The 26,976-nt window shown below is 43.1% G+C and overlaps 2 protein-coding genes across 2 annotated transcripts; one reads left to right on the forward strand and one right to left on the reverse strand.

Annotated features, from left to right (window-relative positions):
- The first annotated feature begins 1,291 nt into the window (after nt 1-1,291).
- On the forward strand, nt 1,292-5,631 carry LOC138661322 (uncharacterized). The gene is made up of 4 exons (XM_069746054.1): nt 1,292-1,324; nt 4,256-4,397; nt 4,503-4,653; nt 4,734-5,631. Exons 1-4 carry the CDS (start codon nt 1,292-1,294, stop codon nt 5,395-5,397), a joined length of 990 nt encoding a protein of 329 aa, XP_069602155.1. The 3' UTR covers nt 5,398-5,631.
- A 105-nt stretch (nt 5,632-5,736) lies between these two features.
- LOC138665948 (uncharacterized) lies at nt 5,737-8,518 on the reverse strand. The gene is made up of 4 exons (XM_069753951.1): nt 8,103-8,518; nt 7,539-7,642; nt 7,299-7,445; nt 5,737-6,828 (listed from the first exon to the last, which is right to left on the reverse strand). The coding sequence occupies exons 1-4, from the start codon at nt 8,283-8,285 to the stop codon at nt 5,907-5,909; spliced, it is 1,356 nt and encodes a 451-aa protein (XP_069610052.1). The 5' UTR covers nt 8,286-8,518; the 3' UTR covers nt 5,737-5,906.
- Nucleotides 8,519-26,976: the final 18,458 nt, after the last annotated feature.

The raw sequence follows: 26,976 nt of genomic DNA on the forward strand, positions 1-26,976 counted from the left end.
CTGATATTTCTCCTCGCAATAAATGAATAAATATTGGCCTTCCCATTCCCCTGGGGTTGTGTCCCTATACGGTCAGTTAGCACTGACAGGAGTGTTAGGCCATATTTGTAAGAGGGTGGTGCTGTTATGGACAATAAGAAACACGCTATCACTTTAAGAGGCTGCATCCCCTTGTCTGGTGTGATGGTATGTTCTGCTTTTCTCCCCTACTCTTATGGGTGTTATGAGCTGGTCGGTGCTGTGTGCAGGGAGCTGAAGCAGTATGGAGAGAGGAAGTTTCTAGAGAGGACTCAAAGAACTTTGTGCTGTTCTGGCCGGAAGAAGGAACTTTGGCTGCAAGAAAGATTACACAGCTTGAGACGAACTGCATTTGCTAAATAGACTTTCCCGGTTACAGCAAAGGGTGGCTGTTCTGTGCTTGTTTGTGAAGCCATGAAGATACTGAGAAGGGGACTTACAGTTTCCAGGAGCAAGGAGAAGACCACGCTTTGCAGAGCTGACAGGAATCCGTGCGCCCCACCGTTTTGGACTTCGGGGGCCCCCTGGGACTGGACCTGTGTCCCCAACATCACCGTGAGTTTGTTCCTGTATGGTGCACCAGTGAGAGCCTAGTGCAGGCTTCAGTAGTTAGAGCACCATAGCCGTGGGGCCTGCGTAGTAAAGGCCAGGGAGGTTATATGCTGAGTAGCATTTATATTTGTTTTGTTGTGTAAAGTTGCTTTTGAGACAGACTTTGAGTTTGTAATTGTTGAAGCACAGTGCTATTTTACAGACAAGATAACTCATGTGCATTATCTTTTGTTATTGTAAACCCCTGTTTGCATCTTCCTTGTCCCTCCCATTCCCTGTCTCCCAATAAGGCCATGTTCACACAGTGCGTTTTTTACCGCGGAACCGCGGCGGTTTTGCCGCTGCGGTTCCGCAGCTGTTTTCCATGCAGGGTACAATACACTGTACCCTATGGAAAACAGGACACACTGTGCACATGGTCCGGAAATTGTTAAAAAAAAGACGCGCTGAATAGCTCCCGGAAAAAGGAAGGAGCATGTCAATTCTTTTTCCGGAGCCGCAGCGGTTCTGCACCCATAGACCTCCATTGTGAGGTCAAAATCGCAGTAAAACACGCAGATCAAAAATATATCTGCGTGTTTTACTGCGGTTTGATGTGCAGAACCGCTGCTGCAGGAAGTTCGGGGAAGCGGGCGGAAGTGCGTGGGCGGAAGTCCGTGGGCGGCGTGTGTGGTCCCGACTGTATCACGAAGAGACTGTCACTATGGAGGCATACCGTCGCATGGGGATCGATGTCGGGCGTCTGATTGATTTGGTAAGTCTGTGTGTCCGTCCCCATGCGACGATATGCCTCTATTGTGCTAAGTCGCCGTATCGGACTACTACTCCCATCCGGTATTTAGGATGGGAGAGTTGTCCCTGTGTCCGGCGACTTAGCACAATACTAAAGTTCACACCAAACACAAACACACAATACACAAACATGACACACAGTACAGTACATACAACACATAACATAGAGTATATACTCACCATACACCACACTTGTAGGCGAAGCCCTCGATCCTCAATGAAAAAATCCCAAAATAATAAAGCAAATCCATACTCCCTGTCCGCAGAATCCATAACCGAGTGTCCCACGCCGATCTCCTGCTCTCCGGTGATACACTGCCAGGAGCGAAGCTCCTAGCAGTGTATCGCGTACTGTCCCGGAGCTCAATGGCGCCGGCGTCTCGGTTAACGGCAGTACAGCTGCGTTGAACTTTCCCACGCAGCACTGCCGTTAAGCGAGAGTACCGGGGTCAATGACCGCCGGTAAACTCGCTCGCGCATGCGCAGTGACACACCGACAGGAACTATGGCTCCTGTCAGTGTGTTGCTGCAGCCGTGGAGAGCAGACACATCTCTGGATGTGTCTGTTCTCCATGGAAGATCTTCGTGGGACCCTCGATGGATTTCTGCGGACAGGGCCAGGGAGTATGAATTTGTTTTTTTGTTTTGCCTTTTTTTCAGGTCGAGGGTCTTCAGGATGGATTGAGCGTGCAATAAAAGAATTGTCAAAAAGTGTGTGTCTTTATTTCATTAAAATATTTTTTCTAGTGTTTGTGTTTTTTTTTTTAACCCTTTCATTGGCTTAATAATGGATAGGCGTCTCATTGACGCCTCTCCATTATTAACCGGGCTTAATGCCACCTTACAATAGCAAGGTGGCATTAACCCCTCATTACCCCATATCCCACCGCTACACGGGAGTGGGAAGAGAGGGGCTAAGTGCCGGAATTGGCGCATCTTTTTGATGCGCCTTTTCCGGGGCGGCTGCGGGCTTATATTTGTAGCCAGGGGGGGGCAAATATCCATGGCCCCTTTCCTAGGCTATGAATATAAGCCCACGGCTGTCTGCGTAGCCTTTCTGGCCTAAAAATATAGGGGGACCCCAACACGTTTTTTTTTCGGGGCCCCCTATATTTTAGTGCCAGAAAGGCTACGCAGACAGCCGTGGGCTTATATTCATAGCCTGGGAACAGCCATGGGTATTTTAACCCCTTCCCGGGCGTCAAATATTGGCCCACAGCTGTCTGCTTAGCCTTTCTGGCCTAAAAATATAGGGGGACCCCAACACGTTTTTTTTTTTCGGGTCACCCTATATTTTAGTGCCAGAAAGGCTACGCAGACAGCTGTGGGTTAATATTCATAGCCTGGGAACAGCCATGGGTATTTTAACCCCTTCCCGGGCGTCAAATATTGGCCCACAGCTGTCTGCTTAGCCTTTCTGGCCTAAAAATATAGGGGGACCCCAACACATTTTTTTTTTTTAGGGGGGTCCACATATATTATAGTAAACCTTAGGATTAATAATTGATCGGCGTCTTATTGACGCCTCGCCATTACTAACCGTGCTTAATGCCACCTTACAATAGCTTTAGGGGTAGGGTTAGGATCCCTGTAGGGTTAGGGTTAGGATCCCTGTAGGGTTAGGGTTAGGGTTAGGATCCCTGTAGGGTTAGGGTTAGGGTTAGGATCCCTTTAGGGTTAGGGTTAGGGTTAGGATCCCTTTAGGGTTAGGGTTAGGATCCCTGTAGGGTTAGGGTTAGGGTTAGTATCCCTGTAGGGTTAGGGTTAGGATCCCTGTAGGGTTAGGGTTAGGATCCCTGTAGGGTTAGGGTTAGGATCCCTTTAGGGTTAGGGTTAGGATCCCTGTAGGGTTAGGGTTAGGGTTAGTATCCCTGTAGGGTTAGGGTTAGGATCCCTGTAGGGTTAGGGTTAGGATCCCTGTAGGGTTAGGGTTAGGATCCCTTTAGGGTTAGGGTTAGGGTTAGGATCCCTGTAGGGTTAGGGTTAGGGTTAGTATCCCTGTAGGGTTAGGGTTAGGATCCCTGTAGGGTTAGGGTTAGGATCCCTGTAGGGTTAGGGTTAGGATCCCTTTAGGGTTAGGGTTAGGGTTAGGATCCCTGTAGGGTTAGGGTTAGGGTTAGTATCCCTGTAGGGTTAGGGTTAGGATCCCTGTAGGGTTAGGGTTAGGGTTAGGATCCCTGTAGGGTTAGGGTTAGGATCCCTTTAGGGTTAGGGTTAGGGTTAGGATCCCTGTAGGGTTAGGGTTAGTATCCCTGTACGGTTAGGGTTAGGATCCCTGTAGGGTTAGGGTTAGGGTTAGGATCCCTGTAGGGTTAGGGTTAGGGTTAGGATCCCTTTAGGGTTAGGGTTAGGGTTAGGATCCCTTTAGGGTTAGGGTTAGGATCCCTGTAGGGTTAGGGTTAGGATCCCTTTAGGGTTAGGGTTAGGATCCCTGTAGGGTTAGGGTTAGGGTTAGGATCCCTTTAGGGTTAGGGTTAGGGTTAGGATCCCTTTAGGGTTAGGGTTAGGATCCCTGTAGGGTTAGGGTTAGGATCCCTTTAGGGTTAGGGTTAGGATCCCTGTAGGGTTAGGATCCCTTTTGTGGTTGTGTTATGTTTAGGATCCCTTTTGGGGTAGAGTGCTTAGGGTTATGAGCCCTAACCCTACCCTAACTATTTCACTTTATAGTGTGTTTTTTAATGAATGTTGTTGATTGTCGCACGAACCACTCAGGATTGACGGCGACAGAGCTAGTGGTAAAACAACTGCACACAAGCGTTTTTATTGGTGTTTGTGTTTTCGGTTTGTGCTTGTGTTCAGTTATTAGGGGTTACTTTGAAATATTTCCAGCAATTGTGTAACATTACTTGGTCGCGCTATAGATTATGAGATGACACTATTGTATTTATTGTAGGTTCGGGATTATCCGGCCTTGTGGGACCCAGCCGATGAATCCTACAAGGATAAATATTTCCGGGAACTAGCCTGGACCAAAATTGTACGAGACCTTATCCCAGATTGGGACAAGTATCCAGGGAGTACACAGCAGCAAATTGGTAATTTTAATTAAATTTATTTAGTAAACCTTGAGTATATTAAAAATATAATTTGTTTAGATCTCACAAAAAATGTTGTTGTATTTTGTAACCTTTTTTTGGTAGATAACGATGTGAGGAAACGGTGGCGCTCAATCAGAGACCGTTTCACGAAGTTCCTGAACGAATGTTCTAAGAGTGGCTCTTCGCCGAGCAAAAGTAAATTTCCATTTAGCGAAGAGCTGCAGTTTCTTGTGTCCAGTAGGACATTGAGAAAGTAAGTTAAAATCCACTCCACATGATTATTTAAATATAATATGTTGTGCGAAAAATTGATGTTTTTTTTTTCTCCAACAGGACGGAAGGAAACATGTCGGTAGCTGATTTGGAGGACAGCGACAAAGAGGATGGAGCAGGCAGTTCCTCTGGAGTGGGAGGGACCATCTCTACCTCCACTCCCACAGCTTCTGCTGAATCAGCATCCACTTCAGCAGCTGCTGCATCAACATCTAGTTCAGCAGCTGCTGAAGCATCTGATTCCGCAGAAGCTGTGAGAGTGGAGAAGAGAGCTGTCTATCCGGTGGCAGCAGAGAAAAAAAAAAAAAAAACAAAGAAAAACCAAGATGACCAAACTGTCCAAATCGCTTGCGACACGTTAGATCTATTAAAAAAATCTAGTTCTGATGACCACTGCGACTCCTTCGCAATAACTGTGGCAAGAAAAACACGCTCCCTGCCACCGGATAGACAATCTCTTTTCATGTCCATGGTCCAGATGTCCCTCACTGCTCTGGAGGACCCTGCTCCGATATCTCCATACAATGAAGTTCTGATGGGGGTGTTGGGACTTTTCAGGCCCCGACACCGAACACCGGAAACACAAGCTACCAGACCCCAGTATTTGGCCCACAGCCAAGTTACTTCTGGAGATAGAGGAAGTTCGCAGCATATGGGGGGAGCACCATATCAATCAGAGGGATCAAATTTCCTCTATTCTCCAGAATATACTTTTCTGAATTGAACATGGGCAAAAATTTTCAGTGGCACCGAGTTTTTTTTGGTTTGTTTTTTAGCTCCAGTTGCCGGTTGGCTTTGAAAGGGGCTTTTTTTTTGTTTTTTCTAATTGAAAAATCTTTTGTAAATATTGCAAAGAATTTGTGTTCTTTTAAATATATTATATTTCAAACATACTATTCTCTTCTTTATTACAATGCGGTCAAGGCCGCTATCCTGGGTTTATGGGCTATCAATTAGTGGTTTATGTGTTGATGTGTTAACAATTGTATACGTCATACTGCTATTATTTTCATAAAACACCCAAATTTTTGTAGCCAAAAAAAACAAAAAAAAACTAATTACACCCAAATAGATTTTTTATTGATATTACAATCAATTATTTAACACAGTTTTTTTGGTAACATGAAACAAAAAATTTTTTTTTCAAACTTTTGTGTTGGTTGCTGGCGTTTCTCATTCTTCGGGATGTTGTCAAAACTGTTATCAGCGATGTCGGCAACATTTCTGGGGGGGTCAGTGTAGATGCATCCTTCTCTGCTGGTCAGGCTGCTCAACACCAGCACAGGAGTATTGCCAGTGCACGGCACCTTCAGGACTCATAAAGTAGTCAGTGAAGGATTCTCTCACACGCACACCAGAGTTGGACGGCCTACCCAGACCCCCGTTGTCAACTGGATTAAATACTGGCTGCTGGTACTCCACATCAACGTCAGTGTTGTATTCACGAGCATAGTTGTGGAGTACACAGCAAGCCTTTATCACAGCATCAACGGTGTCTGTGTCCAACTGAATGGCAGTGTGAAAGATCCTCCACTGACTAGTCATGATCCCAAAGGTGCATTCCACATATCTGCGTGCACGACTCAGCCGATAATTAAAAGTCCTCCGTCGGGCATCCAGTCCCCTTCGTGGGTATGGGCGCAGCAGGGTTGTCGTTAAGGGAAACGCCTCATCCGATACCATCACGAACGGCACTGGATGTGTGGAACCCGGCAAAGGTCGTGGGGCTGGGAGCGTGCCGCCATCTCGAAGAATTTGCATCCCAATCTGTGACGTTCGCAACACCCGAGAATCCCCAGTACTACCATAGGCACCAACGTCAATTGCAACAAATTTGTAATGGGCATCAGCCACCGCCATCAGGACCACTGAAAAATACTTCTTATAATTAAAGAAGCGTGATCCTGATCGTGGTGGCTGCTGAACCCGAACATGTTTACCATCGACTGCACCTATGCAGTTTGGGAAATTGGCCACAGACTGAAAGCCTGCTGCAACCTGCAGCCAAGTCTCCTCGGTTGGGGAAGGCATCACCATGGGCTGCAACTTCTGCCAGATGACGGTACATGTACACCTCACAATGTTAGAGATGGTAGATTTACCAACTCTAAATTGGAGGTGCAGGGATGTATAGCTCTCTCCTGTGGCCAAAAATCTGAAAAGAAACAAAAAAGAAAATTAGAAATGTCACACAAAAAGGTAATTACAACATGTCACAAGTTAAGGCCGCTATTATATGCGTCCAGCACCATTCAATAATGCTGGCATTAACACCCAGCACAACACAAAGGGTGTAAAAAACATTAATAAAAGGCCTGATGGGACTTGTGCACACACGCATGCGAGATATGACCAAATGTTGCATGGTAATCCCCGGACCTGCTGCATGCACTCCGTTGTGGAGCGTGCGGCTCCATGTATTGGTATGTGGGTGCAGACTCCGCTCCAGAGTGCAGGCGGCAGAGCCGGGGTTTACCATGCAACACTCGCCCGTATCTCACGTGTGTGTGTGTATGTGTGCCCCCTGTCCAAAAAGAGGACTGGGTGGGTTTAATCACACATACTGGACACACACACAAGTAAAATACAGACCTAACAACATTCCCCCCAAAAATTGTTACTTACCGCAAGGTGATGAGCAGCCTTTCTTCAGCAGAGATGGACTTCCTCATCACTGTGTCTTGCAGTGTTAAATGGGGTGCCAGGATGGTAAGCAGTCTGTCAAAGGCAATAATTGGTAACCGACAAAACGATATAAATTTTTCAGGATATCTGAAAATTGCAAAAGAACAACAAAAAAGGGTTACTTCACAAGTATTGCTAGCCAAAAAAGGTAAATTAGTCATTCTATATATTTCTACTTACCTCCTCAAATCATTGTACAGCACATGAAAGTGCCCCTTCTCAGTTCGGTCTTCTACAAGCGGGTGCACCCACAATCGTTTCTGCACACGTCTTCTCTGCCGCCGCTAAATAGAAAAATAAAAAAATATTTCGTAAACACAACAATTAGAAAAATATATCAAACATGCCTGGAAAACAATGTCGATTATGTAAGGATACGTGTCCACATTCAGGAAGGCCCACCCCATTCTAGTACGCAATGATGCCAGATGTGTTCATTGTACAAATCCAGCATCATCACACCCGACGTATAGGGTCCTCTTTTATTCATTGCGGAGCCGCAGTTTCACAACAAGGAACACAGACATGCTGTGATCATAAAAGACGCGCAGCATGTCCGGAGTCGCAGGGCTGACGGATGACACACAGTGGACACGTGATTTCATGACATCACCTCCAGTATGCTGACATGTGGACGCTGCATGTTTGGCGCTGCGGCCACACGCAGCGCCAAACATACAACGTTTCCAGAATGTGGACAAGTACCCATAACCCAATATATAAAACAAACAGACATCTGCTTACCTGACATGCATGTAGATTCAAAATTAGAAGCATCAACCCCAGGATCGCAATCCGGTGTGGCGTGCGGAGCTGGATCCGTGGGCTGTCATCTGGACGACGCTCTGCACGTCCACTCATTTTGATGTGTAAGTTCCAAAATGGAGGATGGAAGAAGAAAAGGGTTGGACAAGGAAATGACATCATTTTTTTTTTTTTTCTTCCCCCCACTGCAGTAAACTTTATTTCTGTCAAACACAGACAATCTGCAGACAAAACTGCATCAAAAAACGCACTAAAAAACGCACTAAAAAACGCACCAAAAAACGCACCAAAAACGCACCAAAAACGCACAAAAAAACGCACCTGCGTTTTCTGCAGAGACCTGCGGTTTCAGTCAGGAAAAAAAAAGGATGGAAATCCTGAACGTGTGAACATACCCTTAATCTATCCTTTGTTGTTTGCACCTCATCTTGTGTACAGTAGTCTTCCTGCACCGTGGTGGTCCCCCGGCCATCGCTTCATATTCACACGTCAGGATTTGGTCATAGTAAAAAACTAGGAGGAATAGGTAACGTATAACCTATAATATTCCATATTATAATAGACATTTGACATATTATGGGTATCTATAAGACTTTGTATTGTTTCATTAACAATTTTAAGCGTATCAAACGCTTCATATCGTTTTAAAGATATAGAAAAAGTACAGAAAAAGTACATTCCAATATTTTCGTTTTCGTAACAAAACATGACTCATTTTTGTAGGCATTTTTGCCGATATGTAACATAACATACCATATAATATTTTTATATTTAATCATTCTCTATAAAGCTTTATTTTGCTTCAATATCAATTTTGGGTATTATAAACGCTTTATATCACTTTATAGATAAACAGTAAAAATAAACTGAAATGTACAAAAATAAAGTAAACTTTATACAACAATTTTGAAGGTACGTATATTAGATATATATCTATGAGAATAGATGTTATGGATATATATTGTTCCAGTGAGACCACTTATTTGTATATTTCACTAGTTGGTTATTCGCTAGGACGAAGGATAATTCATATGTCCTATGGAGAGATAGTTGTTCTATTATGTCTGAAAATGAAGGAGGGAGATGATGTTTGCAGTTAAAAGCTATGCTGTTTTTTACTACCAGTAATATTTGTATAATCATATTCCTTTTATCTAGACTAAGGTCCTCGAGGCCCAGGGAAAGCAAAGCTATATGGGGAGTTAAATTTAGTAGTTTGCCATAAAGTTTGTCAATAAGGGTAGATATTTGTGTCCAGAGAGGTTTTAGTTTTGGGCAATGCCAAAACATGTGAAGGAGGTCCCCTTTTATAGCGCACTAGGGTTTTATTCAAGGGAGATGTGGGTGTTTAAATAAGGTTATACTAATCTGATTTAGTTGTGTATACACAGCATTTCAATCACTTATACATCCAGCTGTTGCAGGTCCAATGGGAAAACTCTGATAAGGAGGATTTGTGGATAATCTGCGCTGCTGGTATCCCATATAAAAAATCCGAATCCAGACAGTGCCTGTGGTTATTCTTTATTTAGCCTATGCGTTTCAAAGTACTACAGACTTCTTCATCAGGACAGGAAAAGCAGAGCTCACACCAGAATGCAGTTACATTCATAGTGATGTAAGGGGCTGGACCAGTGCAGTAGTCATGGCCGAACACTCCGGTGTATTTGTGCCCTGGCCCCCCATTACATGAACATTGTCCATCACTTACTTGTCCTTACGGCGCGCAAATTTTTGCCTGTAGGACATTATTGCAAGAGAGCTTGGCTGAGTAGATTACACAAGAAGGAAAACACACAGCAAGTCAGCAGGATCTAGGAGCAACATGGCAGATGTGACAACCTACATGGTGAGCTGCAGCATGTGCTACATGTTCACAGATCGACCAGAAGAAGAATCCAATTTCACCTGTCAGAAGTGTAGACTAGTGGCCCTTTTAGAAGAAAAGGTGCGGGGTCTGGAAGAAAGAATAGCAACTTTGAAACTCATCAAAGAGAATGAAGACTTTCTAGACAGAACAGAAGCATCTCTACTGGTCACAGAAGGTGCAAAAAGTGTCAGAGAACCTCCAAAAGCAGATGAGTGGAAGCATGTGACCAAAAGAAGCAAGAAGACCATGGAGAAATCACCAACCACACAACTGAAGAACCGATATCAAATCTTTGTAGAGGATGAAGATGGCACACCTAAGAATGAAGCAATACCAGCAAGCAAAAAAGAAAAGGGCACACAGCAACAAGTGACAGCAAAAAGTACAGCCAAGAAGCAACGAAGAGTGGTGGTGGTGGGAGACTCACTACTGAGAGGCACCGAAGCAGCCATCTGCAGACCGGACATAACTGCAAGAGAAGTATGCTGCCTTCCAGGTGCGATGATCAAGGATGTGACCGATAGGATACCAAAGCTCTTCAGCTCCAAGGACGTCCACCCATTTCTTCTGATACATGTTGGCACCAATGACACGGCAAGGAAGGACCTACCGACAATCTGCAAGGACTTTGAAGAGTTGGGGAAGAAAGTAAAGGAACTGGATGCACAGGTAGTTTTTTCTTCTATCCTTCCAGTAGATGGGCATGGCACCAGGAGATGGAACAGGATCCTTGATGCAAACAACTGGCTAAGACGATGGTGCAGACAACAAGGATTTGGATTCCTGGACCACGGTGTGAATTACTGGTATGATGGACTCCTCGCCAGAGACGGACTACACCTCAACAAACCTGGGAAACACACATTCGCCAGAAGACTCGCTACACTCATCAGGAGGGCGTTAAACTAGAAGAAGAGGGGACGGGAAGAAAAACATTAGACTCGTACAAAGACGACCCAGGAAAACATACTCAGAAGGGAGGTAAGAACATTTCTAAAACAATCCACAGTGAGGAGATTGGAACAAAACAAAATCCTCTAAACTGCATGCTCGCAAACGCCAGAAGCCTGACAAACAAGATGGAAGAACTAGAAGCAGAAATATCTACAGGTAACTTTGACATAGTGGGAATAACCGAGACATGGTTAGATGAAAGCTATGACTGGGCAGTTAACTTACAGGGTTACAGTCTGTTTAGAAAGGATCGTAAAAATCGGAGAGGAGGAGGGGTTTGTCTCTATGTAAAGTCTTGTCTAAAGTCCACTTTAAGGGAGGATATTAGCGAAGGGAATGAAGATGTCGAGTCCATATGGGTTGAAATTCATGGAGGGAAAAATGGTAACAAAATTCTCATTGGGGTCTGTTACAAACCCACAAATATAACAGAAAGCATGGAAAGTCTACTTCTAAAGCAGATAGATGAAGCTGCAACCCATAATGAGGTCCTGGTTATGGGGGACTTTAACTACCCGGATATTAACTGGGAAACAGAAACCTGTGAAACCCATAAAGGCAACAGGTTTCTGCTAATAACCAAGAAAAATTATCTTTCACAATTGGTGCAGAATCCAACCAGAGGAGCAGCACTTTTAGACCTAATACTATCTAATAGACCTGACAGAATAACAAATCTGCAGGTGGTTGGGCATTTAGGAAATAGCGACCACAATATTGTGCAGTTTCACCTGTCTTTCACTAGGGGGACTTGTCAGGGAGTCACAAAAACATTGAACTTTAGGAAGGCAAAGTTTGAACAGCTTAGAGATGCCCTTAATCTGGTAGACTGGGACAATATCCTCAGAAATGAGAATACAGATAATAAATGGGAAATGTTTAAGAACATCCTAAATAGGCAGTGTAAGCGGTTTATACCTTGTGGGAATAAAAGGACTAGAAATAGGAAAAACCCAATGTGGCTAAACAAAGAAGTAAGACAGGCAATTAACAGTAAAAAGAAAGCATTTGCACTACTAAAGCAGGATGGCACCATTGAAGCTCTAAAAAACTATAGGGAGAAAAATACTTTATCTAAAAAACTAATTAAAGCTGCCAAAAAGGAAACAGAGAAGCACATTGCTAAGGAGAGTAAAACTAATCCCAAACTGTTCTTCAACTATATCAATAGTAAAAGAATAAAAACTGAAAATGTAGGCCCCTTAAAAAATAGTGAGGAAAGAATGGTTGTAGATGACGAGGAAAAAGCTAACATATTAAACACCTTCTTCTCCACGGTATTCACGGTGGAAAATGAAATGCTAGGTGAAATCCCAAGAAACAATGAAAACCCTATATTAAGGGTCACCAATCTAACCCAAGAAGAGGTGCGAAACCGGCTAAATAAGATTAAAATAGATAAATCTCCGGGTCCGGATGGCATACACCCACGAGTACTAAGGGAACTAAGTAATGTAATAGATAAACCATTATTTCTTATTTTTAGGGACTCTATAGCGACAGGGTCTGTTCCGCAGGACTGGCGCATAGCAAATGTGGTGCCAATATTCAAAAAGGGCTCTAAAAGTGAACCTGGAAATTATAGGCCAGTAAGTCTAACCTCTATTGTTGGTAAAATATTTGAAGGGTTTCTGAGGGATGTTATTCTGGATTATCTCAATGAGAATAACTGTTTAACTCCATATCAGCATGGGTTTATGAGAAATCGCTCCTGTCAAACCAATCTAATCAATTTTTATGAAGAGGTAAGCTATAGGCTGGACCACGGTGAGTCATTGGACGTGGTATATCTCGATTTTTCCAAAGCGTTTGATACCGTGCCGCACAAGAGGTTGGTACACAAAATGAGAATGCTTGGTCTGGGGGAAAATGTGTGTAAATGGGTTAGTAACTGGCTTAGTGATAGAAAGCAGAGGGTGGTTATAAATGGTATAGTCTCTAACTGGGTCGCTGTGACCAGTGGGGTACCGCAGGGGTCAGTATTGGGACCTGTTCTCTTCAACATATTCATTAATGATCTGGTAGAAGGTTTACACAGTAAAATATCGATATTTGCAGATGATACAAAACTATGTAAAGCAGTTAATACAAGAGAAGATAGTATTCTGCTACAGATGGATCTGGATAAGTTGGAAACTTGGGCTGAAAGGTGGCAGATGAGGTTTAACAATGATAAATGTAAGGTTATACACATGGGAAGAAGGAATCAATATCACCATTACACACTGAACGGGAAACCACTGGGTAAATCTGACAGGGAGAAGGACTTGGGGATCCTAGTTAATGATAAACTTACCTGGAGCAGCCAGTGCCAGGCAGCAGCTGCCAAGGCAAACAGGATCATGGGGTGCATTAAAAGAGGTCTGGATACACATGATGAGAGCATTATACTGCCTCTGTACAAATCCCTAGTTAGACCGTACATGGAGTACTGTGTCCAGTTTTGGGCACCGGTGCTCAGGAAGGATATAATGGAACTAGAGAGAGTACAAAGGAGGGCAACAAAATTAATAAAGGGGATGGGAGAACTACAATACCCAGATAGATTAGCGAAATTAGGATTATTTAGTCTAGAAAAAAGACGACTGAGGGGCGATCTAATAACCATGTATAAGTATATAAGGGGACAATACAAATATCTCGCTGAGGATCTGTTTATACCAAGGAAGGTGACGGGCACAAGGGGGCATTCTTTGCGTCTGGAGGAGAGAAGGTTTTTCCACCAACATAGAAGAGGATTCTTTACTGTTAGGGCAGTGAGAATCTGGAATTGCTTGCCTGAGGAGGTGGTGATGGCGAACTCAGTCGAGGGGTTCAAGAGAGGCCTGGATGTCTTCCTAGAGCAGAACAATATTGTATCATACAATTATTAGGTTCTGTAAAAGGACGTAGATCTGGGGATTTATTATGACGGAATATAGGCTGAACTGGATGGACAAATGTCTTTTTTCGGCCTTACTAACTATGTTACTATGTTACTATGTTACTTTGTGTACCTGCGGCTCTATTCTCTGCACCGTCAGGGTCACCTCTGTTTTGCTGTGGGTTCCCATCAGTCGATGTAATAAAGATTGTGACACAGTCCTTTTCAACTTTCAAATCAACAACTTTAATGTGAGTTTTACGCAGCACATCAAGACTCTTCACAGCAATTATAACAGGATCAACATTACACATTTCCTCTTCTCTCCCTGCACCTTCCTTCCTTTCACATAACACATACCAGGGTCGAACCGTGCTGCACGGGTCCTCAGTGTCCACCCAATTCAGCTCTGCCACAGTAAGGCCTTCCTTATTCTGTTTTGCACCAGATAAGATGGTTTCCACCTCCGAAGCTAGCTGCCAACTGGCGAGTGACCTGCCTTTCAGTATTGTGCTCTGTGATGTCCCAGCACTGTCCTGCTCCCAATTCACTGCTTCTGAGTTCTGCCCCAGCCACCGTTTCACCCCGGTACTGAGGACATATGCCTAAGCTATAAGCTGCCACATTCTAGGGCTGCCTGTGCCTGTGTACTGTCTTCTTTCCTTCTTTCCTACTGTGGTGCTGGCCTCCGCTTTTTTGGTCTGATGCTGTGGATAGCTGGGCTCTCTCCTCTTAATCAAACAATGTTTCATGGTAGCTGCTAATGTCCTGGGCACTTAAGCCCGTGTGGACTGTCTGGGCGCTTGGGCCTTCTGAACTGAATCAGGAAATGTTCCATCTCTAACTGCAGCTGATCCCTCCTACATTAACTAGTAATATGTACACTAAACCAAAACCATGCTAACCTAAGTGTACTAAAATGCTCCCATCTAGTGGAAAAACTTCAGTACTACATTGTCCCTATATAACATGCACACCAAATAACAATATATACATTTAGCAGAACAAGACATGGTAATACACCTGTTCGTGTGCCAATACCATATGTGTTAACCTATACACATACACTGAAAACATATGGCACCGGGACGAGAGGGAAAGACAAAGGCAATAACACATTTTACCATACCCCCTACAGTGATGAAAGCGCAGATTATCCACAAATCCTCCTTATCTAGGATTTGGTCATGTCACATGAGTATTTGTAAGACAAAATCACAGGTGAAACTTAGAGAGAAGAACTATAATTTTAAACATACTCAAGTTCTGCTCCAGTCTCTTTGGACTTTATCTGACAAGTACTGATCAAAATATTGACCAGAAATACTGATTTGTGAATAAGGCTTCAGCAATGGTATGATAAATCCCCAACTGATAGCATCTTGTGGTTAATTTCTTAGCACATTTTTTGGCAAAATAATGGCACAATACCAAAGTTTCAGGGAAGGACGCACTAAACTTTTCACTTCAGTTAAATGGACAGGTGAGGAGAGCGGACAGGAGCTCTTTAAATAATTGTAAATTCCTAATGTCTTTTACTATCCGTGCTGAGATCACATGGAAGAGATCCTACTGACCCATGTAATTTCACAAGCCTGCCGGCCATCTGCGGTTATACAGGTCACTAAACTCCATTGCATTGTATAATTTCCTTCTCCGATGGGCCTCACTTAGATGTGAGCACCTATTGTTTTCGATTATTCGGTATCTTGAGTGTTAGCTGGTTTATGCAGGTTGGTCTGGAATTATATTGTACAAAGTAGCTAGAAGTTTAAAGGATAGCAGGAGGATGTGTGAACCTTTGTTTTGTTCTGTGTTGATGCAATTGTCATTAAATCTTGGCTCAGAAGAGCTACCTATTTACAGGTAAATAGTAACAGTGTGTGACTACCACAGTTCACCAAGTACCACAAACAGAACTGAATGGGAATGATTTATTATCGGAGTTGTACAGAGAGCAGGCAAAAATCATCTTAGATAAATTCATCAAGAAATGTGCCAAAAAAATGGAATCCAATTCAACACCTTATACATGTCTACAAAAGACAGCATGGTTTTATTATGTTGGGAAATGTGCCAGATATACACTATATGGATCAAAGTATAGGGACACCTATACATTACACCTACAGGAGCTTTTATGACAACACAATATTTGGCATTAATATACAGTCAGTTGCCCCTTTGCAGCTATAAAAAATTTCACTCTTTTGGGAAGCGTTCTACACGTTTTGGAGGGTGTCTGTCAATGTTTTCCCATTCATCTAGAAAAGCACTTGATGTTGGACAAGAGGGTCTGGCTTGCAAACTCCATTCAAGTAAATCCCAACCATGTTGAAGTCAGGGCTTTGCGACCAGTCAAGTTCTTCTATTCCAAACTCACCCAACCATGCCTTTATGAACCTTTCCTTGTTCACTCTGGCACAATCATGCTGGAACGAAAAAAGAGACTTTCCCAAACTGTTCACACAATGTTGGAAGCATACAGTTGTCCAAAATATTTTTCTGTGCTGAAGCATTAAGATCTCCTTTTAGCAGAACTAAGGGACTTAGGACAACCTTTTCCATCTGACGCTTTACATTGTGCTTGATGTAAAGATTCCATGCCATGAAGTTCCCGATGTACACATTTTGTCCTGACATTAATTCCAGAGGAGGTTTGGTATTCTGTAGTTATTGAGTCAGCAGAGGGTTAATGACTTTTAAAGGGAACCTGTCACCCCGAAAATCGCGGGTGAGTTAAGCCCACCGGCATCAGGGGCTTATCTACAGCATTCTGTAATGCTGTAGATAAGCCCCCGATGTATCTTGAAAGAGGAGAAAAAGACGTTAGATTATACTCACCCAGGGGCGGTCCCGCTGCTGGTCCAGTCGGATGGGCGTCTCTGGTCCACTGCGGCACCTCCCATCTTCATTCCAAGACGTCCTCTTCTGATCTTCAGCCATGGCTCCGGCGCAGGCGTACTTTGTCTGCCCTGTTGAGGGCAGAGCAAAGTACTGCAGTGCGCAGGCGCCAGGCCTCTCTGACCTTTCCTGCGCCTTCGCACTGCAGTACTTTGCTCTGCCCTCAACAGGGCAGACAAAGTACGCCTGTGCCGGAGCCATGGCTGAAGATCAGAAGAGGACATCTTGGAATGAAGATAGGAGGCACCGCAGCGGACCAGAGACACCCATCCGACCGGACCAGCAGCGGGACCGCCCCTGGGTGAGTATAATCTAACGTCTTTTTCTCCTCTTTCAAGATACATCGGGGGCTTATCTACAGCATTACAGAATGCTGTAGATAAGCTCCTGATGCCGGTGGGCTTACCTCACCCACGATTTTCGGGGTGACAGGTTCCCTTTAAGACCCCATTCTGTGAATGTACCAGATCTGTTACTTCATGGTCAATCCCTCATCCACCAGACTTTACAGTTGACACAGGCAGGTAATATTTTCCTGGAATTCTCCAAACCTAGACACGTTCATCAGATTGATGGAGAATTGTGATTAGTCACACCACAGAGTACAACAGATTACAGAGCCGACAGCCATTTAATGTGTATGGTCCTTTTAGAATCTAGTACTTGGTGACATACTGATAGCTTGTATAAAAACATGAAACCCATGACATGAAGCTCTCGACACATACAGTAGATCTGGTGCTGATTTTAATCCCATAGCAGGTTTGGAAATGTGGGGTTACTGAGTCAGTATGGCGTTGGCGACTTTCGTGTGCTACGTGCCTCAGCACTCAGTGAACCCCTTGTAATTTTATACGCTGCTTCATGGCTGAGTTGCTGTGGTTCCTATAAGGTCTTACTTTTCCAAAATAATACAGTTATTGAAATATTTCAAAAGGAGGACGTTTTATGAACTAACTAGTTGAAACGATGGCATCTTATTACAGGGCCACACTCAAATGAATTCTTTACTACAAACTATTCTTGCACAAATGTTTGTAAAAGCAGACTGAACGGCGAGGGGCAGGGTTATATACACTTCTAGCAATGGGACTGAATTCAATGATTGGGTGTTTTCCATACTTTTGTCTATATAATGTATTATTGACATGCAACATTTTTTTAGGCAAAAAATACAATATGTCAATAAGGGAAAAAAATTTACTATACGTCAAACTTATATATAACAGCGTGCACCACTGTGGTTAGATTTGTCAGGCTTTCTGACATTTATGCTGTCCAAATGATAGACAGTATTAGTATATCTGCCCCTAGGTGTCTACACAAAAGGGCAGATCTTTAGCACAAACAGCAATGCCTAGAAATGAAATACTGGGCAGACTAGAAGTACCAGAATATTCACAAGCTCATGTAAATGTTATTATTTGGGCAAGAATGTGTTATAATCTGGGAAACTGTGTTTAGACTGTAGGAGGAAAACTGTGGCAAGGTAACAGCACAAACCAAGCCCCCCGCACTATACAGCCGGTAGTGACAACCTTTATGTGTAACATTCTGCAGTACATAGCCACACGCCATATTTCATGAATTCCTAGATGTTCAAGTTGTGTCAATTGCATGTAGCATTTCCTGATTTATTTTTAAACAATTGTATATTAAAAAGTGTTCTGCAATTTCTTCATATAGTTTTTACTTCAAACTTGTACCATTTTATATACGGTATTTGTTTTCTGTCTGTGGATCTTTCTCACATCTCAGTGATTGCTACAACTATATCCCTGTTGATAGTCATATGTAAAGCAAACTACGAGGACTCCTGGCTGATACAGTTCTGGCACTGATACATTGTTGCAAACTATTGTGATAAAAGAGATATAGTACAGTTTATAGCCCAGACATTGTCTAGAATGTATACAATTGTAACTCAGTCTCAGTATCAGGCCGGGTTCAGATGGCCATATGAAAACGTTATCACATCCGCTTTTGGAGATGTGACGGGCAACGTCTGTAACTCTGTAGATTTCTTTAGGTCTCTAGTTTGTAGTCTTTAAAATGATTCAAAAAGACAATTCCTATACTCTATGGTTGGTCGACTGACAGGCTCTCTTTATAGAGGAACTCTCACTGGAATTGCAAATTTAAACTGAGTATCTCCTCCAATTGGTCCTGATCCACTGATTTTGGAACCATTTTTCTCTTTTCTGCTGTGTCGTTCCATTCCAATGCTTAAAAGGGTTGTCCACTACTCGGAGAGTCCCTTGTAAAACACCATATTCACCCTCATAAAATAACACTAGGGAACAATTTGAAAAAAAATTTCTGTTGAGTTAAGTTTTTGACCTGATTTATACTAAAATTGGCATGCTGATTCCGAAAATGTAGTCAGTTTTTTTCTAGCACGTCAAGTTTTTCCTCCACAACTTACCTGCCAGAGAAGCACAATTGCACTGATATCTGTAATAAGACTTGTTATCTGATTACAATTCGACTCACATAGAGCTACGTGGCAACTTGTAAGAGTAGTCACAACTGAGACAGTGTGGTGAGAGGTGTGTGCAGCTCCCAATACGTCATAATTATCAATATCTTTACACAAAAAATTTATCATAGTAGGAATAAATAGGATTTGTGATAGCTTTTCTCTTTACATTGGGCGCTTAGTTGTAATTTATATATCTTTTATGATTTTTTTCTTTGTTAGTTTTCAAAGCTTGTAACTTTCCATCTCAGTGTTTTATTTACATATGTACATATTTCCTTTGTTTCAGATCATGTCCGCTCCTTCTTCCTCTCGTCGTAAATGCCTATTTGTACTATTTAAAAAAAACAAAACACTTTTTACAGTAGTTTACGTATTTTTGAGAAGACAAAAATCCTATAGTTCAAAAACTTGACGTGATAGAGAAAAACTGAGATCATTTCTGGATTCAGCATCCAAAAATTAGTTAAGAACAGTTGTCTGACCTAACTCTTAAAAAATTGTGTTCCCCAGTGTAGCAGTCTGTACTGTACTTACCTTCAGTGCTGGCGCCATTCCATACAGGAGTCTGCAGTAGAAACGCTCACTTTTTCCTAATGTCAGTTTCGTCCTAAGGAAGTGAGATAAAGCTGATCATTAGCGGCCGCTGATTCGCTGCAGGGTTCATGTGACCCAACACATTTCCGCGAGCACTGGGAGACCGATGCTGACGTTGCTGGGACAGTTCTGGCACCGGAGGTAAGTACAAACTGCGGGGGAATATGGTGATTGGGAAGGGGTTGTCCAAATAGTCAACATTTACATATGCTAATAGGCCGGCGGAGGGCCGGGGGAATTACAGACAGACAGTCCGTCCCCTCGGCACCGAAATCTAATTAGCAGAAAATCACAACTGGCCATTAAAGAAGAACAAAAAAGCGGATTTCTTCACCAAAGGCATCAACGTAATCAGTATTACTTTGCTCTTATAGCTCTGATTTTACTTTATATAACAAAATTGAGCTGGCAGGTTCTCTTTAAATGACAGATTTATCACATAGTTCTTTTTCTCTCCTTTTAGGTTTGGCTGTTTTTGTTTTTTTTTACTTTTAGCACTTTGTCATTACCTATTTCTGATGAATCATTGAGCCAAGTTATACTGAGGTCTACGGTAATTGTCTTTTGTTTGTTTAGGATTTGTTTAGGGATGGCTATAGTAAATCTGTATATTATTATTATTATTATTTATTTATTTATATAGCACCATTAATTCCATGGTGCTGTACATGAGAAAGGGGTTACATACAGGGTTATAGATATCGTTTACAGTAAACAGGTTTACAGTGGCAGACTGGTACAGAGGGGACAGGACCCTGTCCTTGCGGACTTACATTCTATGGGTATATCCAATAAATGCAGCTCCTTTGCTTATATCAGATTTAAAGAGATGAACGTGAAATGGGAAAATGACAAATCTGCAACTTATAGAAGAAATGAAATGTTAACACCTTGTTCTTAGCGGCCTGGGTTCAAATTTGTTCAGCTAATTTGCCCCACTTAGTAAAAACAATTTAGTGCTGACTCGCTGACAGCTACTTGGGAGGTCGAGGGGATTACAGGGAAGAATGCTGAGTACTCTGGGGGCACCTGCATATGAGGGGCAGTAACGTGGTGACGGGCCCAGCATGGATGCGTCTCTGATCTGTAACCACCATGCAGTGTTTGTAGCTGCTGCAAATCTGATCTTGGTCTAAATTGTAGAACTGCTTGGTCTGTACAGAATATCTTCTAATATGACAAGTGATCCTATATTTTGTTTCTCGTAAATAATCATGAGATTGGTGCTTTCATGTTAAACTGCGAGCAGCGATACATTGATGGTCCATAGACTTCTAAAGGCAGTGCATTAGGATTCTATACCAGAGAACCATGGTATATAGATGTAGCAAAGTTTATCTTAACACAGATGTCACAGCACTGGGCTATAACGGTACAAATATGAGTACGGTAATTTTACATCCAACTTGTAATCAGTCAATGGTTTATGCAATGCTAAATTACCAATTCTCAATATGGTATGTGTGTGATACGCTACATCTGTACGCATGTGCACTAAACCTGCCTAAATAAACCATAAACTATAGTGTGTTTTTCCATCTTACATCATCACCTATTGGTTATTTTTTTGGGTACAGTTCTTATAATAGTGATGTGAATCCTTGTTAAAATATCTACATCTATTTAACTGAAAATTAATGCTATAAAAATCAATTAGAAAGGATTTTAAGGAGAGGTAAAGTAAATCACCAATTTAAAGGTAGCCTGTCATCAGGCTCCCTATTATTAAACTACTGCCACCTCATTACGACCTTATTAACCAGGATTTTATGCCCCTCTGCATCCTGGCATGCCTCTACCATTGATCGGTTTTCAAGATGAACATGTATGGACCAACCTTGGTGTCTACTCTGCACTAAGCTCACTAACCCAGCTCCATCAATCAAAGGTAGAGAGGTCAAGCTAGTGAGATCACTGCAAGAACCGTGTTTGCTCTATATATGCCACTTGGACCGCTCGAATCAGAGTACCATGCAGGAGAGCTGTGAATATAGATCATTTTAAAGGTATGCTGGGATGTAGGGGTGCATGGTACAGACCAGGATCCTATGTTGGAAGGATGCATTGTGGTGGCAGCAGTTTAATCATGGGAAACCTGATGACAGATTTAATTTAAGGATGTGAGACCTATATTAAATTGAACTGAAAAAATAAAAGTAAACATTATTGACTTAATGTGTGTTCCTCTAAACTTAAAGGGAACCTGTCAGCAGGTGCACAGTAACCTACAGACAGTGTCAGGTCGCCACCATTATACTGAATAAAATGATACCTTGGTTGATGACATTCATCTTGTGGTCATTGTTTAATCTTTATTTTCTATTTTGAGTTAATGATATGCTCGAATTCAGGGCGGCCTGTGGGGGGTCTTCATGTCGTGCTCTGATTATTTATTCATAATGCAGCCTGCTGACAGGTCACTGATCCCTCACTGACCTGCCCCCTAGTACATAATAAATATTATACATTCATATTGCAAAAAAAAACCTTCTGCAGACAACAAGAAATTCTCTGGCAAGATGGCACCGCAGGCGATCACCGATAGATGCTACTGCTCAGGCGCTAGCGGTGCCATCTTGGAAGAGGAAATTCTCTAGCAAGATGGCCTTTTCTGTGACCCCTGTAATATTCGGGACAGTTTGGGTGTGTTAACCACTCTAGTCTCAATCTTCTCCTATAGATTCTACCTGTCTAATTGCATTCCAGCCAGGGCCATGGACCACCTGTGCTGCCTTCAGGCACTTATAAGCTTGCGTTCCAGTGTAGGATCAAAGACATGTAGATCCGCTGTCCAGCAACATCATCCAAGCTACTTCCTCCATCTGTTTGCATTGCAGCATGGAACGCGGTGGTACAGCCTCCCCACGTCATATCCGCATCCTGTTGCACTCTTTGGCCTGGCATTACAAATCCCACCCAGGGCAAGCGTTGTACAGAGTTGGGGACCTTGAAGACCGGGATTGTCTGTGTGAGTTTTAGTCCGTGGGCATGCATTGTTTATTTGGGAACCATATTTCAATTCTCTGTCTTTTTTCCCAAGCATATCACAATGGGCATGTAATTACCCTGCATTTTTGCAGTCATCTCTATCTCTCTCTGATTTACAATCTGCCCCCCTGATGATCCGCTTTCTGGGGAAATGCGTTAAGGCATGGGAGAATGACATTATGACATCCTAATATGATAGGTTTTTCATTTTTGTGATGGTGTGTTTTTATGTGCCATATAGAATAGTACCTATGTTGTCTAGACTACTGATATATCTGCATCTGCATGTCTAGCAGGGACAACTAGGGCAAGTAGGGCAAGTTAGAGTGAGCCACTCTGTAGCCGAAATTCCAAATCCCATATTATTAGGGTGCCAACCTCCGCTTCTAGGCAGGGACAGCCTAGTACTGATCCCAGTTAAAAATAGGCCTTATATTTGTGATTCGACCTGGTATAATTTCCACTAATTTGCAACAGTGATATTACAAATTATCCTGTTCATACCTTTAATGGTGATAGCAATTTCCTAATACCATGATATCTTTATATCATTATAATCTGTGGGTGTAGGGGCTTAGATTGGAACCCAAACAGTTTTTTGCCCAAGTGTCTATTATCACTTTGCACAGGGATGGGTGTTGTTTTATAATTAATATTTGAATAAATTCATGTTTTAATGTGTTTTTTTTATGCACACTACAGAAGAGGGATAGTTGGGCTGACTATGGCATCATCGCCGCTCACCATCTTTGTGGAGTCCTCAAAGTCTTGGAAAATCAAACAAATGTAAGACATCCATGGCCACTCTTCAGTTGTTATGTGTGGAGGCTGACCAAAATATAGACGACCTGATGGAGCTGAAGCTCCTCCGCTGGCCTCTTCTGCTCACAGAGCCTTGCCAGCATGTACATTGTGGAGATCCAGTGCGTGGTGACGTCACATACCAGTCGGTGACCTGGCACTTGCATGCGCTGCTGCAGCATGTCAGAGTGGCAGCATCTGTGGCTGACTTGCGGAAATGGGCGCTGATGCAGCGTATCTTGACCAGAAGCTCTGGCAACTTTGGGCATGTTTTCAGAAGATACAGAACTACCAAGTTGAGCACATGTGCCAGTTACGTAACTATGTAACTCTGCCACGGTGTACAGTTTGTCTCCTAACAAATTAGCATCAACAGAGCCTGTTGATGCTTCGCTGAGGCAGTGCTGCAGAGCTACCAGCTTTTGGCTGATGTGGACAGCATGTTCGGAGATGCTACATCGGAGATGGAGGATGAGGTGGAGCAGGAAGGGGTGCAGGAACTGCTGTAAGAGGTGGAAGAAACCCTAATAGAAGTAGGGCCAGCAATCCTCGTGCCAGGGTGTGACTCGGCCCCAGCTTCCACAATGTTCACCCAATGAGCCGTCAGGGAAATGTAGCATCCCTGGCCACAAGCACTTGCCCATGTGTGAGTTGGTAAGTGGACAGTGCCAGTAAATGCATTGATAAGGGCATGAGTGATGTTCCTGGACGCATGCTGGTAGAAGGCAAAGACACCATATGGGGAGAAAAAGTGGAAGCTGGGAACCAACTACCGACGGATGGCTGACGCCATGAGTCAGTGGAAATACTCCTTGTCTCCTTGTCTAAATGGCAACATTTCCACAGCAAGAAGCCTGTAAATGTGATCGTTTAGCATTTGGGCCTCTGGGTGGGTGGTGGAGAACTTTCTTTTCATTCCAAGGCCTTGGGTTGGAACAGCTGAACGCTGGGCTTGGACAAGGTTTTGTAAGTCCCTAATGTTGGTAAGTCAGAATGTGCAAGGATATGTTCAGGGCAGGAAGCATCTGCACCAGTGTTTTGGACAGGGCATTGTGAAGCACCTAGCACAGGGTAAGAGGCAGTGGAGTCACCCGATGGCACCAGTCGTGGACCCAGGCATTCAGCCCAACCAGTCGAGTGGCACAGGTTGCAAATTTCCATTTTATTTGTCTCAGAAGTCTTTAAAAAGTCCCATACTGAGGAACACCTAACTCTTGTACAGAGAAATTCAGGACTGTCTGTGCTCCGCAGAACAGTTGCCCGCCTTCTCCCTCTGGTCACCCCACTGCCTCTCCCTGTCTGTTTCAGTGCTGCTATTCTCTCCCCCTCAGCAATACTGGTCTGGCTCAGCATGCCAGCTTTCCAGGTTGGGTGGGTGACTTCGTCATCCACCAACTCGTCCTCCACCTCAGCACCCTGGTCCTCCTGCCTTTGTGACTTAACAACAAGACTTAACGGCAACTGTGTCTCATCATCATTCTCTCATGTTCTTGTGGCCGTGGCTGATATAAGTTTTGGGCATCACTGTAGCAATATGTTATATGTTCAGTGATTAAAAAACTCAAGGCCCATTTTGCCAGGTATGGCATTCCAGATATCGTTTTCTCTGACAATGCGGCACAGTTTACGTCGGAAGAATTCAAAACTTTCAGTAAGAAATGGGAATTTAAACACCAGACGTCTTCTCCAAGATATCCTCAGAGTAATGGGAAAGCAGAGTCAGCAGTAAAAACGGCCAAAAGACTCATGCAGAAAGCAAACCAGGCGGGTGCTGATCTATATCTGTCTATACTGGATCATAGAAACACACCCACCCAAGGCCTAGACAGCAGTCCGGCACAGAGGCTCATGAGTAGGCGTACAAAGACACTAGTACCAACTGCGTGTCCTCTGTTAGAGCCAAAGCTGCTGGGAAACATCGAAGCTAAATTACAGAAGAATCAAGCTAGGCAAGCTTTCTATTACAATAAATCTGCAAAGGATCTGCTGGAGTTCCAGAGAAATGACAACATTCGGCTGCAGCCAAGCACCACATTTGACAAACACTGGCAAAAGGCAAAGGTTGTCCAGAAACTGGGACCGCGGTCTTACGAAATTCTAACAGACGACGGAAGAAGACTAAGGAGGAATCGAAGATATTTGAGGAAAACGCAAGAAAGAGATGATTCATGGCCTTTTGAACAGTATCCAGACACCCAAGACAACGAGGCAGCAAGTACAAGTCAGGCACCAACAGTGATAGCTGACCATCAGGGTGAGGACTCTGGCCAGAGACAGACAATATCAGAAGAACTACCAGATGTACCAGATGTAGAAAGTGACACATCTTATATTACCAGAGCTGGCAGAATTAGCAAAAAGCCGGCGCACCTCAAAGATTATATCTAACTGGACGTACTAGGTTAATTTCTAACTTTGTCATAGTATACATTAGTTTAGTATCTTTTATTGTTCCTCTAGTTAAAAGAGAAAGGATGTAGCAATATGTTATATGTTCATGTGGCCTCTAGGGGTCTCACTGCTTTTATGTGTGTTCTATATTCTTTGTTTGGAACTTGTTGGAAGTTGTTGTACTCGGAATTCATGTAATGGAGGTTGAGACATGATGTGAATAAAGAGCCTGGAGATACTCACAGAGTGTGATTTATGACAGGATTCATCAAACAGAACAATCACTAAACAGCAATTTGTCCTATCCTTCTTGGAGCACGCAGGTTGAGAGGCCACAATGAAGAAATGTGGTAAAGAGCTCCCCAGAGTGTCCTAGTGTGGGATCAGTAGGTTTCAGGGACTCAACATGGTATGAGAAAAAAGGATCAGATTGAGGATTAAGTGAGCTTACTTGAAAAACCCTGTTTAAAATATACCCTTTAATAAGTATAATAAAACAAAACACAACAGTCTAGATACCCCCTCAACAGAAATGCCTCAATGCAACGGGCTCCAAAAAGTACTAGGGGAAAAACAACCATTCAAATCCTCTAGTCTATTTATATTGCCAGTACAATGTATACCTAGCTAATAACTATCTCTGCTTATCAGATAAATGATGCAGAGATAAGCCCATCCAGGTACCTCACAAAGACAATAAACAAAAAAACTAGCACCAAGGTCAATGTCTCGTGTGGACAGAAAAGTGATAAAATTGTGCTCAAACATAGCATCACTCTTAAGGTACCGTCACACATAACGATATCGTTAACGATATCGTTGCTTTTTGTGACGTAGCAACGATATCGTTATGGAAATCATTATGTGTGACAGCGACCAACGATCAGGCCCCTGCTGGGAGATCGTTGGTCGCTGAGGAAAGTCCAGAACTTTATTTCCTCGCTGGATCTCCCGCTGACATCGCTGGATCGGCGTGTGTGACGCCGATCCAGCGATGTCTTCACTG

The sequence above is a fragment of the Ranitomeya imitator genome, chromosome 1, assembly GCF_032444005.1.
Source record: "Ranitomeya imitator isolate aRanImi1 chromosome 1, aRanImi1.pri, whole genome shotgun sequence".
Taxonomy (NCBI): domain Eukaryota; kingdom Metazoa; phylum Chordata; class Amphibia; order Anura; family Dendrobatidae; genus Ranitomeya; species Ranitomeya imitator.